The 13189-nt window shown below is 49.9% G+C and overlaps 1 protein-coding gene across 8 annotated transcripts in view; it reads right to left on the reverse strand.

The window, feature by feature from the left end:
* The window catches only part of CPAP (centrosome assembly and centriole elongation protein), a 42941-nt gene that overhangs the window by 3006 nt on the left and 26746 nt on the right, over positions 1-13189 (reverse strand). For 3 of the 8 annotated variants that reach the window (XM_015439075.4, XM_074021735.1, XM_005585500.4), the window contains 2 exons: positions 6410-6634; positions 3177-3261 (listed from right to left, as the gene is read on the reverse strand). The exons of 1 other annotated variant lie outside the window; for it this stretch is intronic. In XM_015439075.4, coding sequence (XP_015294561.3) covers positions 3177-3261; positions 6410-6634 — 310 coding nt within the window. Of the gene's footprint in view, positions 1-218; positions 332-3176; positions 3262-6409; positions 6635-9070; positions 9736-12846; positions 13026-13189 lie in introns of those variants that run through there. 4 more of the 8 variants (XR_012426767.1, XM_005585501.4, XM_045377213.3 and 1 more) reach the window with 4 other exon arrangements.

A 13189-nucleotide genomic window follows, 5' to 3' on the forward strand; every position in this document is an offset into this window, starting at 1 on the left:
TGGCTGTGGTGTAAACTTTCTATAATATGACCAGCACACCAATCACATACTGTACCAGCAACACATACATTACAAAATAAACACACCTCCACCAACAACAAAGTGAGGTGAATCTCTCAAAATACACTGAAGTGCCAGTATTTTCATCCTGTGTGCCAATTCATATTGTAAACACTCAACTTGGAAGGGTCTCGAGCAAGTGCCAGAATCTGACCTACATGTTAAAAAGTGTAACGGAGCTGGATGTTACAGGAGAATGGCCTGAAGGAGGAGAGCGAAGGCAGGCGGTCAGCCAACAAGCTGCCGGGCGTGTGAGGCGGCTGTGCTGTGCCTGTGAGACAGGAATGGTTCCATTACACCACGGGAAACGACTGATTTGTAGGTCCCAAACTGCCACACATCAGCAATTTCATGATTCAGTGTAACTAACAGATCCAGAAAATAACATCCAAAGGATCAGTCTAGGGACTGCTGGGAGTGGATGGTAAAGGATAACAGAAAAAGTACTCGGAGTACACAGGCGTCTGGGCTTGAGCCAAGGGGCAGATGGCAGACAAGGCTCTGGGGGACAGCAGGAGTGCTCTGTTTGGGATGACACAAGAATGTCAAGCTTCACCCCCAGAGGTTATCTGTGCAAAGTTAACTATGACTAAAGCTGTATGACGTCATTTCTCATAACCACCTCTACAGAAAAGACTAGAATAATATTCCCATTTTATAGGCAAGAAAACCAAGGCTAAGTGGTTAAATAACCTGCCAAGGTTGTCAACTAATAAAAGGCAGAACCAGGCTGCAAAGCCACTGTATATCAAATTTAATTCTTCTCAGGCTGATTATGAACTAACTTTAACTTGAACCCCAAGTATCCACCAACTAGGCAGGATAAGGAGAGGTGACTGTGGGCATGGACAGGCTCCAGGTGCAAGCACACTGTCCAGAGGACTGTGTGAACCCACCTTGGAAAGTGGGGACAGAGGAAGCTAGGGGGTATACAGTGCCGAAATAGCTGGGTGGGTACTAGGGGAGGGATGTTGATGACCCCAAGAGAGGGAAAGAACTAAGAAGCACAGCCCAAAGGGAAAAGCTGAAAGTGAACTACTTTAAGAATGTAGGTTCATCAAAAGATACTATAAAGAGCAAAAAGACAAGCCACGAACCAGGAGAAGATACTGATTTGCAATATATGTAGGTTAAAAATATACCACTTATACCAGGGGGCCCCAAGCCCCGCCATATACCGGTCTGGGGCCTGTAGGAACTGGGCCACACAGCAGGAGACGAGCAGCGGGTGGGCGAGCCAGCAAAGCTTCACCGGTATTTACAGCAGCGCCCCATCACTCGCATTACCACCTGAGCGCCGCCTCCTTCTGTCAGATCAGCAGCGGCATTAGATTCTCGCAGGAGCAAGAGCCCTATTGTGAACTGCATGTGCGCGGGATCTAGGTTGGGGGCTCCTTGTGAGAATCTAATTAATGCCTGATGATCTCTCACTGTCTCCCATCACCCCCAGATGGGACCGTCTAACTGCAGGAAAACAGGCTCAGGGCTCCCCCTGATTCTACGTTATGGTGAGTCAAAATTATTTCATTATATGTTACAATGTAATAATATTAGAATTAAAGTGCACAATAAATTTAATATGCTGAATCATCCCAAAACCATCCCCCTTCCCCCAGTCCATGCAAAAATTGTCTTCCACAAAACTGGTCCCTGATGCCAAAAAGGCTGGGGACTGCTAATGTATACTACCAAAGTGAGCGCATGCTATTGGAAAATGGCACCAACAGACTTGCTTAGTGCAGAGTTGCTACAAATCTTCCATTTGTAAAAAACCACAGTATCTGAGGGCGCAATGAAGCAGAGCACGAGAACATGAGTATGCCATGAAGAGAAGCCATGGACTCCACGGAGGGCAGCTCTGGGCTGCCACTAATCTATGTCTTTAAGCAGGTGGTGGTAACCCAAGTATTTGCTTTGTAATTGTCAAATTGCATATATCTTTTCTAAATTTATTTCACGAAAATAATTTTTTAAAATTCCAGATTAAAAACTCAGATGTGAATGCAAAAGCGCACAGAAGAAAATGGTGTACTTACGGCCTGAGGATTGAGAAGAATTAAAGTCATGAAAACCAAAACCTATTTTAAAAGACTGGTAAAGTCAACATTACAAGGAAAAACGTTAAAAAACACAAACTGAAAAACTGAACCCAGATTGGGAGAAAATATTAGCAGTCCTTGTAACTGACAAAGGATTAGTATGCAGAATAATTATAAGGAGAAAACACACACACACACACACACATCCAAAATTTTAAATGGACAAAGGCACAGGCAGTTCACAAAAGGGGAACCTCAAATGCTGACTGAATGTAAAAAATGCTCACAGGGCCTTACCAGCTCACGGAATGAACCATCATTTTATATCAACTGGCCAGAATTTTGAAGTCTGGCCAGATCAAGTGTTTGCAAGTATGAAGAGCATACTCTGCTGACAGTAAAAAACTGGTACCACCATGGTGCAGAGCAAAGGGAAAACCTCCAGCTGACACGGCCCGGCATCTTCCTCTTCACATGTATCCTAGAGAAGCCACAGGATCAAGACACGCTCTGCAGCCCTCCTCATTAGCATCAAACCTACCTGCCCCTCAGCAGGAATGCTGACGCCATCTCTATAGCTACTAAACTCAATCCACTGGAGGGTCTGTGTGTGAAGATGGGTAAGTCATATGGTATTGAGAGAAAAATTGCAGAAGGACACACAGAATATGAAACAATACCACAAGCTTGAGTGTCCCTTACCCAAAATGCTTGCGAACAGTGTTGCAGATCTCCATTTTTTTCCCCAAGTTTTGAAATATTTGCAAATACTTACTGGTTGAGCATCCCTAATCCACATTCAGAATGCTACAATGAATGTTTCCTTTGAGCATCATTCTTGCCTTCAGAAAGTTTCAGATTTGGGATGCTAAACCAGTATATCAATTTATGAACACAACATGGTAAAAGAATTTAAAAAAAATAAGCATGGGCCATTATCAGGACAGAAATTAACTGGGGGAATAAGATGATGCAGAGGAGCTTCAATTACATTTACAATGTTTTATTAAGTTGGGTATAAACTCTTTATTCTTTACATTCTGAAATGTTTTGTAAAAAGATCATGCAGCCTCTTACCTTGCATTGGAAGATAATTTTTCTTGTATTTTTCTACCTGGGTTCCTGAAGAAATCTGATTGTTTTGAAATCGAACAGATGTGTTCTATAGCATAAGAGAATTTTTTATTTAAAATGAGTGTTAGTCTATTAATACACTAAGTAAAACTAATAAAACTCAGCTAGTGATGAGAACGCCGTGGGTTTTGTTTATTCATATTATTTTCATTTATACAATAGACCAAAACAAGCTGTTATTTAGGAATCCCTACACGCGCGCGCACACGCACGCTCCTTTTGACAAACATTCAAGTGAGGACACAGCAGGCAAGGTAACCTGAACCATCTCCTCTCACCATTACAGAGCAGGGTGCTCCCCACTCACACTCCCCCCAGGACAGTCCAGCTGAGCCCAGCTCTCCCCGAGACCACCACGAGCACTCCCTGTGAGGATGAGGTGGGGTGAGTCCTCTCTGCATCCCACCTCCATTTCTGGCCAAATCAAGCCCCAATACTACTTGCCCCAGCCCCCACCAGGTCCCTGCCTGCCAGATGATGCTTCCAGTGCTGTCCTTCTTGGTGTCCTACCTCAGTGGTCAACCCTAGAACTTGTTATTATCAATACTATCAACGTCTGCAATTATCAATAACCACAAAATTATTAATTTCAAGGCATTCTACTTACAAAAATCCAGAAGGTGGGGCATTCTAGAAAATAATCAGCCTGGTCTCTTCAAAAGTTAATGCAATTTAATAAAATGCTAAAGCATTTAGGGGTGAGATGCCATGATTCCTACAACTACCTTCAAATGGTTCAGTGAAACAGGCAGAACTATGGCAAAATGTTCCTAGTGGTTGAATCCAAGTGGGTACCCAGGTGTTAACTGCACATTCTTTCCCCTATTCTCTATTTTGGGAAGCTTTCACACTAAAAGGTAGGGGGCGGCGAGGAGCAGAATGCTACTTTCTCACTACTCTCCCGTCTTTGCAGCTCATTCTGTTAATTCCCTGGCCCTGACCACGCTCACAGCCGACAGACATGGCCCTGCGGGTCCTCGACCCCCAGTGCTTGCCATGTCCTGAAAGCCTCCGGGCCCACACTGTCCTCTTGCAGCTAAAGTATGCTCCGCAGCAGGCACTCTTGTCACACACACTGTTAGCTTCCCTCCCTCTGCTCACTTGGTGGCATTCACTTGGATGACCACAAGCTAAGAACAACATACGTGCAATTCTCGTTTTAAAATTTCAGTCTCTGACCCAGGTGGGCCCAGGTACAGCCATGAATCACTCTATTACCCCAGCCTCTGCTTTTGTTCACACAGATGACCTCTGGCTTTCTGTATCTCCTCCCCTCCTGCCACCTCCGCCCTCACAGAAGCCCAGGCTGTGCCTGCACCTCCCGCCTCTGGGCATGAAGGCCATTGCCTGGCCACAGCCTGCCCTCCACTCCCTGCCTGGACCCAGCTCCTCTCACTTCGCCAAGTGTGGTGCTTCTGCAATTCTTCCACTTCCTCCTGCATCGATATCTTCCTCTCCACTGAATCAGTCCAACCACTACACAAACACCTGTTAATTTTACCATCTTAAAAACAAAACATTTTCCCTATGGCCACTACCCTCATGTCCTTAATTTACTGCAAAACTACAAAGCTGTTATCTGCTCCCAGCCAATCAGGCTTTCCTCTTCAACACTCCAGGGAAACAGACCTTCTCAAGGCCCACAGTTCCTCCCACCTGGTAAACCCCACGGCCGGTTTCAGTCCTCTGAGCTGCTGCCACACCCGACACAGGCGGCCACTCTCCTCCTTGCAGCCTTTTCTTCACTTGTTCTCAGGACACCACACGGCCTCCTGGCTCCTGCTCTCTGGCTGCTCACCCACGCCTCCCTGCCTACTCACAGCCCTGCTGCCTCTCCCTGCCCCGTGCTGTATCACACATCGGATGACCCCGGGTGTCTGTCCCCAACCGGAGCCTGTGCTGCCGTGTGCAGCTGCCTAGTCGGATCTCCCGTGTGTCTTGTAGGCATTTCAATGTCCCCTGTCCAAGCCTGAGTTCCTGGTGGCCATGTGCTCCCTTCTTGCAGTTGCTCCTAGTCAGTGGCACCTTCGTGAGACCAACACACAAAACTAAGTTGAGGCCATTCCTGACTCCTTCCTTGATGTCACCACCAACCACACACACAGCTCAACGACAAACACGACTGCTTCTCTCCACCCGCCACCGCCACCCGGTCCCCCGAGCCCTACCGCGTGCCTGCTGTTGCCCACGCTCCCTTCCACCTGTTCCTGGTCTACAGCAGTCAGAGGTAAAGAGGCCTGGCCACCGTTTATTCAGAGCCCTCCAGACTCCCCCTCACTCAAAAAATGCCCAGGTGCATGCTGCCATCTGTTAGGACTCCCATCCACCGCCCACTGTCCCATCCCACCCCAAGGGCTGGCCCACCGCTCCTCGCCCATACTCCGATTGCCCCGTCCCAGGCCCACTCAGGCGCGGCTACAGCCTGGGGCTCCTCTGCAGGCTCAGGCGGCCACCCAGCCACTCCTCACGGCCACCCAGCCACTCCTCACATGCGCTTCCCAGGCCGTCCCACCCAGATGGTGACGCCACTCCACCGCCCTGCTTCTCCTGGTCTCATCACCATCTCACACACCACACGTTTTATTATTTGACTTATTACAGTCTTTCTTCCACCACTGGAATGTAAGCTTCATAAGGGTAAGGAATTTTGTCTGTTCACTGCTGTACCCCAAGCGCCTAACGCAGTGCCTGGCACACCCTGGTTGTTCACAAAGATGAATGAAAGACCAATTACTTGATTAAAAAGGGTCATATGCGTGCAACTCTCGGCCAAAATCTCCCCTGGTTTGTTTTAACAGAGATGATCTGCCTACTGTAGCAAACCTCCTCCACAGGAATTAGAGAAATGAGTCTGCCAAGTACCCGTGTATAGCAACGCTTGGACAATCTTTTTAGTTGTGGTAAAATAGGTATCACATAAAATTCACCGTCTTCGGCATGTTTAGGTGCACACTTCAGTGGCATTAAGGATCTCTGGGGTATACTGCAACCATCGCCCTCCCTCCAGCTCCAGGACACTTTTCATCTTACAAGACGGAAACTATCCATGTTCACAGTCCCTCCCCACTGCCCCCCAGCCCCTGGCAGCCCCATTCTACTTTCTGACTCTATGAATTTGAACGCTCAGATACTGAAGCTCCCCCGGCCTGACACAACCCACTGGCCTCCCCGCCTACCGCGAGCTTGTCCTTCTTCTCCACCTCAAGGCTGCGCTCTACGGCTTCTGCTCTTTTCCAGGCATCCAGTCGGAATCTTTCCATCACTTTTATTTCTTCCCTGAGGTCTGTGTTCTCTCTGACTAACATTTCTATCTGGCTTCTGAGACGGCCGTGTGTACTTGACCATTTGGTTTCCTTTCTTTTCAAATCTTCCCGTAAATCTGCTATTTGCTGTTTTAAAGTCTCTCAAAAAAAAAAAAAACAAAAAAAAAACAAAAAACAAAAAACATTACTACATTACCAGAATTAAGACAACAGAATAGACAGCCAGCAATGAAACAGAATAGCCAGCCAGAAAGGGAAGGCTTAGTCAGCAGACGACATTCTAAGACCACTGCGGTTTTCAGCAGCGAGAGGAGGGGATCAGAGTCTCACCACAGACCATCAGCAAACCTAATTCCAGAAGCCAGGAGAAAGGAAGGCAGACAGCATATGGGAGCTAACAGCAGAAAACTGCCATGACCTAGGAAAGACCTCACCTGAGCTATTAACCGAAAGGGATCCATGGGGGAGATCCGGAAAAGAAGAAATGCAACAGGAACTCATGAATAAGTGAAGGAAGAGTAGAGCTAAAGAATAAAAGATTCCAAAGTCAAAACTACCTGCCCTGAAAACTATCTGAAATTCATGAGAAGAAATAAATTTCCAAAAAATTGGTTGTTTTAGAGAGACTAAAATAAGGGGAAATGTCTAAAAGCAATTCGAGATCACGTGCAGCTGCAAGTGAAAGCGACTGACTGCAAGCCAAGGAAGGAGTAGGGCACCGAAGCCCATGAGTGGCGAGGCAGCGGGCGTGGCCCGGCCCATGACCTGCACCCAGTAACCCCTGCGGCAGCCACCCGGCGGCCTGGTGAGGATAGGGAGGACATCCGGGCCCCACCATAGAGGGCATGGACTTTGGATTGGGTGACATCAAGGTTCACGTCCGAGTTTTCTGACTTGAAAGCTTAAAACAAGGTCCACAACCTCCATGAACATCAGGTTTCCCATTTGTGAGACGGATTATGACCAATAAATGAAAACTTTCTGGTAAGCATTTTTATCCTGCAGGAAGATGGATTTCATACTAAAATGGTAAAATATAAGTCTAAATGGATGCAGAATTCAAGAGCAATTAATATTTACAAAATATCTGTTATCAGGCACTGTCACAGGCCCTTGCAATACTAAGAACAAAGCTCTATCTGATGAGGCTCACTCTGCCAGAGACAGTGGGAGGGTGATGGGAGGGTGGCCGGGGCAGGTGAGGGGGTGACGGGAGAGTGGGAGGGTGGCCGGGGCAGGTGAGGGGGTGACGGGAGAGTGTGGGAAGGTGGCCGGGGCAGGTGAGGGGGTGACGGGAGAGTGGGAGGGTGGCCGGGGCAGGTGAGGGGGTGACGGGAGAGTGGGAGGGTGGCCGGGGCAGGTGAGGGGGTGACGGGAGAGTGGGAGAGTGGCCGGGGCAGGTGAGGGGGTGACGGGAGAGTGGGAGGGTGGCCGGGGCAGGTGAGGGGGTGACGGGAGAGTGGGAGGGTGGCCGGGGCAGGTGAGGGGGTGACGGGAGAGTGGGAGGGTGGCCGGGGCAGGTGAGGGGGTGACGGGAGAGTGGGAGGGTGGCCGGGGCAGGTGAGGGGGTGACGGGAGAGTGGGAGAGTGGGAGGGTGGCCGGGGCAGGTGAGGGGGTGACGGGAGAGTGGGAGGGTGGCCGGGGCAGGTGAGGGGGTGACGGGAGAGTGGGAAGGTGGCCGGGGCAGGTGAGGGGGTGACGGGAGAGTGGGAGGGTGGCCGGGGCAGGTGAGGGGGTGACGGGAAAGTGTGGGAGGGTGGCCGGGGCAGGTGAGGGGGGTGACGGGAAAGTGTGGGAAGGTGGCTGGGGCAGGTGAGGGGGTGACGGGAAAGTGTGGGAGGGTGGCCGGGGGAGGTGAGGGGGTGACAGGAGAGTGGGAGAGTGGCCGGGGCAGGTGAGGGGGTGACGGGAGAGTGGGAGGGTGGCCGGGGCAGGTGAGGGGGTGACGGGAGAGTGGGAGGGTGGCCGGGGCAGGTGAGGGGGTGACGGGAGAGTGGGAGGGTGGCCGGGGCAGGTGAGGGGGTGACGGGAGAGTGGGAGGGTGGCCGGGGCAGGTGAGGGGGTGACGGGAGAGTAGCCAGAGAAGGTGAGGTGACAGGGCTGTGCGGGGAGGCAGCATGACATAAGCTGGGTGTCACTGAACATAGCTGGGGGAGGCAGCGCGTGTGGGAAGCAACAGGAGGGTGCCTGGCACTATGCCAGCACTGCAAGGGACCAGCACAGGTGACAAGTAAATGGCAGGAGGACTGGCCAGGGACAGGAAGGGGAAAGAGGCCCAATCACATAGGGACTGAGGGTCTTAGAGGAAGGCAGGCAGAGGCACACGGAGGTGTCTGAGCAGAGGGGATCCGCTGTCACCTGGAGCGACGCCACAGGGACTGGGTGAGAGCAGAGGCCAAGTCATTAACCCAGAGGTGGCAACTGGAATCTGAGTGGACTTTGTGTCAGAACAGCATGGAGTGGAAGAGCAAGAGAAGCCTCGAGAATGATTCGAGGCCTGTGGCCCAAGCACAGGGGAGGATGGCAGCAGGATGGACACCGGCAGACGGCTGCCGACGAGGCCTGGGGTTCGTGGTCCGGGTGGGCACAAGGACTCGCCAGGGGCCGTGTCAGTGCCATAGAATGACCAGAGGCCATGCCGCAGGGCGTGTGGCAAAAGAGCTGGTGACGTCTGGAGATCCAGGCACAGTGAATACGGGCAAGGCTTTTAAGTTTTGCTGCAAAGGAAAACACAGAGAGGGCTGCGGGGTTGGGTGAGTTGTTTGAAGAAACGCCAGCAGGCAGTAAAGACAGGAAGGGTGGGGAGAACGCGTGGTGGAGACAGAAGGTGGAGGCGGAGAGTGGGCTCCGTGGGCTGGACACGGGGATGGACTGGGTGGAGGATGAGACGCCCTCGGGGTGCAGAGGGAGGGAGAGGCCGCAGCCAGCGGGCGGAGACCCTGGGGAGGGGGGAGAGGAAGAGAAGGGAGCCCCTAGGCTGGGGGACTGGTGAGGGTCCAGACCCAGACAGATGGGAGACGAGCCGGGAGGAGAAAGGGGCAGCAGGAAACGACCTGTGGGGTGAAGCCAGTAGGCCTGGCTGGCGGGGGGGATCCGCGGCTGGGGAGCAGACTTCCGGCACAGCGCGAAAGCTCCGAGGCGTGGCCGGGAAATCTCGAGGTCCCCCAGCGTCATTACACCCTGCAGCGGCTCCACGTCCTGCTGGCCAGGCCCCGGTGAGCACAGCTGAGAGCCTGCGCTGTGAAAACGGGAAGAAAGGGCAGGAGCCAAGGCAGGGAAGACTCAGGGGACTCCCGACCTGCAGAAGGCTGTCAGCCTCCACAGGCTCTACACGCAGAGCGGCCCGGCTCCTGCAGCGCAGCGGATGCCAGACCAGAGCAGGTTTAAAAAAGAAAGCCAAGGCCGGGCGCGGTGGCTCAAGCCTGTAATCCCAGCACTTCGGGAGGCCAAGACGGGCGGATCACGAGGTCAGGAGATGGAGACCATCCTGGCTGACATGATGAAAGCCTGTCTCTACTAAACACACACACACACACACAGCCGGGTGCGACACACACACACACCCTGGCTGACATCATGAAACCCTGTCTCTACTAAACACACACACACACACAATTAGCCAGGCGCGGCGCACACACACACACACACACACCAGACACACACCCCTGGCTGACATCATGAAACCCTGTCTCTACTAAACACACACACACACACAATTAGCCAGGCGCGGCGCACACACACACACACACACACCAGACACACACCCCTGGCTGACATCATGAAACCCTGTCTCTACTAAACACACACACACACACAATTAGCCAGGCGCGGCGCACACACACACACACACACACACACACACCCTGGCTGACATGATGAAACCCTTTCTCTACTAAACACACACACACACACAGCCAGGTGCGACACACACACACACCCTGGCTGACATGATGAAACCCTGTCTCTACTAAACACACACACACACACACACACACACACACACACAATTAGCCGGGCGCGGCGCACATACGCACAGAGCTGGGTGCGGCACACACACACACACACATCCCCTGGCTGACATGAAACCCTGTCTCTACTAAACACACAAACACACACACAATTAGCCGGGCGCGGCGCGCGCGCGCACACACACACACACACACACACACACACACACACACACGCACGCACGCGCCGGTATTCCCAGCTACTCAAGAGGCTGAGGCAGGAGAATGTCGTGAACCCAGGAGGCAGAGCTTGCAGTGAGCCGAGATAGCGCCGCTGCATTCCACCCTGGGTGACACAGCGAGACTGTTTCAAAAAAAAAAAAGAAAAGAAAAAGAAAAAGGAAAGAAAGAAAGCCAAAACCAAATAGTCTTAAATAACCCGTTGTTCCAGAAAGCAGTGCTCTCAAAACGCCAAGGGCAGCGCTAAGTGGCAAGGGAGCCATGGATTTAAAGGGGCTCCCCCACTGGTCAAGTTGGGACCACTTAAATATCAAAATGGAAAATTTATAATTAATTAAAATAACCTGTGTGAAAAGCTATGACTCAGTAACGATGAATGTAAATGCCAGGAAGGCAGAAATGGCTAACTCATCATCAATTCCTCAATGATTACAAGTGTCTAGTACATAAGGGGTTCTCTTTAAATGTACTGAAAGAATACCCAAAATAAAATAATATTTTTTAACATAACTGTAATGTAAAGGAAGGTTAAATATGCCCTCCCCTTAATTTTGGGATGATTTAATAGAGTATCAAAAAACATAGGTTTGTTTTTCTATGAAGTATATATCTGTTTTTAAAGTATATTTTTGCACAGAAGTAGAGAGAAAGGTAAATATGGGGAGCTATGAATAAGCCAAACCGTGTAAGGAAGAAAAGGAACTGCACCAAAACCAGCAAGAAATAATGAATACCCAGGACCACACATGATAACCAGTATGAACTGGTTCCAAAACTTCAATCAACACCAGAAATCATATAAACCAACAAAGGCGAGCTCAAGAATGAGTTCCTGAAGAGGGAAGGCAACTCACCAGCCCAGCCCCTCATCACCCAACAAGCCCACTGATGGGCACAGCCCAGAGCTGCCAGCAGTGAGGATGTGCCCAGTCCTGCACGGTGCGGTGTGGCAGCCACCAGCCAGCCACAGGTGGCTACTAAGTCCTGGAAATGTAGCTAATGGGAATGAGAAGCTGACTTTTCAATTTACCTCTAATTATTTAAATGGAAATAGCCACACAGGGATAAGAGCTAGCAGCCTGGACTGCAGAGCCTGAGAATCAGAGAACACGTCGTGTGAGGGAAAGGCACCAAGTTGCAAGAAAAGAATACTCACGGCCGGGCGCGGTGGCTCAAGCCTGTAATCCCAGCACTTTGGGAGGCCGAGACGGGCGGATCACGAGGTCAGGAGATCGAGACCATCCTGGCTAACATGGTGAAACCCTGTCTCTACTAAAAAATACAAAAAAACTAGCCAGGTGAGGGGGCGGGCACCTGTAGTCCCAGCTACTCGGGAGGCTGAGGCAGGAGAATGGCGGGAACCCGGGAGGCGGAGCTTGCAGTGAGCTGAGATCGCGCCACTGCACTCCAGCCTGGGCGACAGTGCGAGACTCCGTCTCAAAAAAAAAAAGAAAGAGAAAACCCACGTTATTCACCTAACAAAGTACAACAACAAAAAGAAGTGTTTGCTCTGGTTTGAATCACCTTGAAAGAAGCAGTCAGGATCAGAGGTATGAGAAACAGCAGAAGGAAAACAATCTATCTCATAACCTTGGATCAGTGATCTAAGGAGGTTATTTATTTTTTCCCTTCGGATCTGGTAAGATTTTCATAACACAGCAAGGTATTTAAAATATCTCTAATTCTAGGAGATCCAGAAAGAAAAATGAAATGACAAACCCATCATGTATTTTAGAATAGGCTATGGTTTTTAATTCAGTTAAGTTTTCTGAGAGCAGAATTTGTTATAACTACTGTTTCAAGTATATGGCTTGTTCACCAAAAACAGCCATATTAAATTTGTAACTATAATTCAGATTGTTTAAAAGAAATTCAATTAAGTTTAATATCAATTTTTAACCTCTTACCTATCAAGCAGAGAACAAAAAACCCTCTAAGAATTGCTAGTAAAACTAAAAATTAATTAGCCAGCCATGGTGGTGGGCACCTATAATCCCAGCTACTTGAGGGGCTGAGGCAGGAGAATCGCTTGAACCTGGGAGATGGAAGTTGCAGTGAGCTGAAATTTAGCCCCTGCACTCCAGTCTGGGCTATGAAGTGTTTCAAAAAATAAAAATAAAAAATAAAACTGAACTAAAATTTGGCATGATGTTTATGGAGGGATAATCTGGCAATTTGTATCAATGTACATACCTTTAACCTCAACATCTCACTTGTAGGAATCCATCCTAGAGATATACTCCAGGACATAAGCTACATGAGGACAGGGATTGATTGGTTTTGTTCACTGCTGCATTCCCAGTACATGCCTGCTACACAGCAGGTCCTCAGTAGCCATGTGCTGAATGAGTAAGTGGGAGAATGATTGTGAGAGGTCATATATGCACAAAGTTATTCAGTACAGCCCTTCTTGGATTCTTGTAAACAGAAAAAGAACAGAAATACATAGTGCTTAGGTGAGTAAATTATGGCACATACTACAATTCTATACAATAATAAAACAAA

The sequence above is a fragment of the Macaca fascicularis genome, chromosome 17 (assembly GCF_037993035.2).
Source record: "Macaca fascicularis isolate 582-1 chromosome 17, T2T-MFA8v1.1".
Classification (NCBI taxonomy): Eukaryota; Metazoa; Chordata; class Mammalia; order Primates; family Cercopithecidae; genus Macaca; species Macaca fascicularis.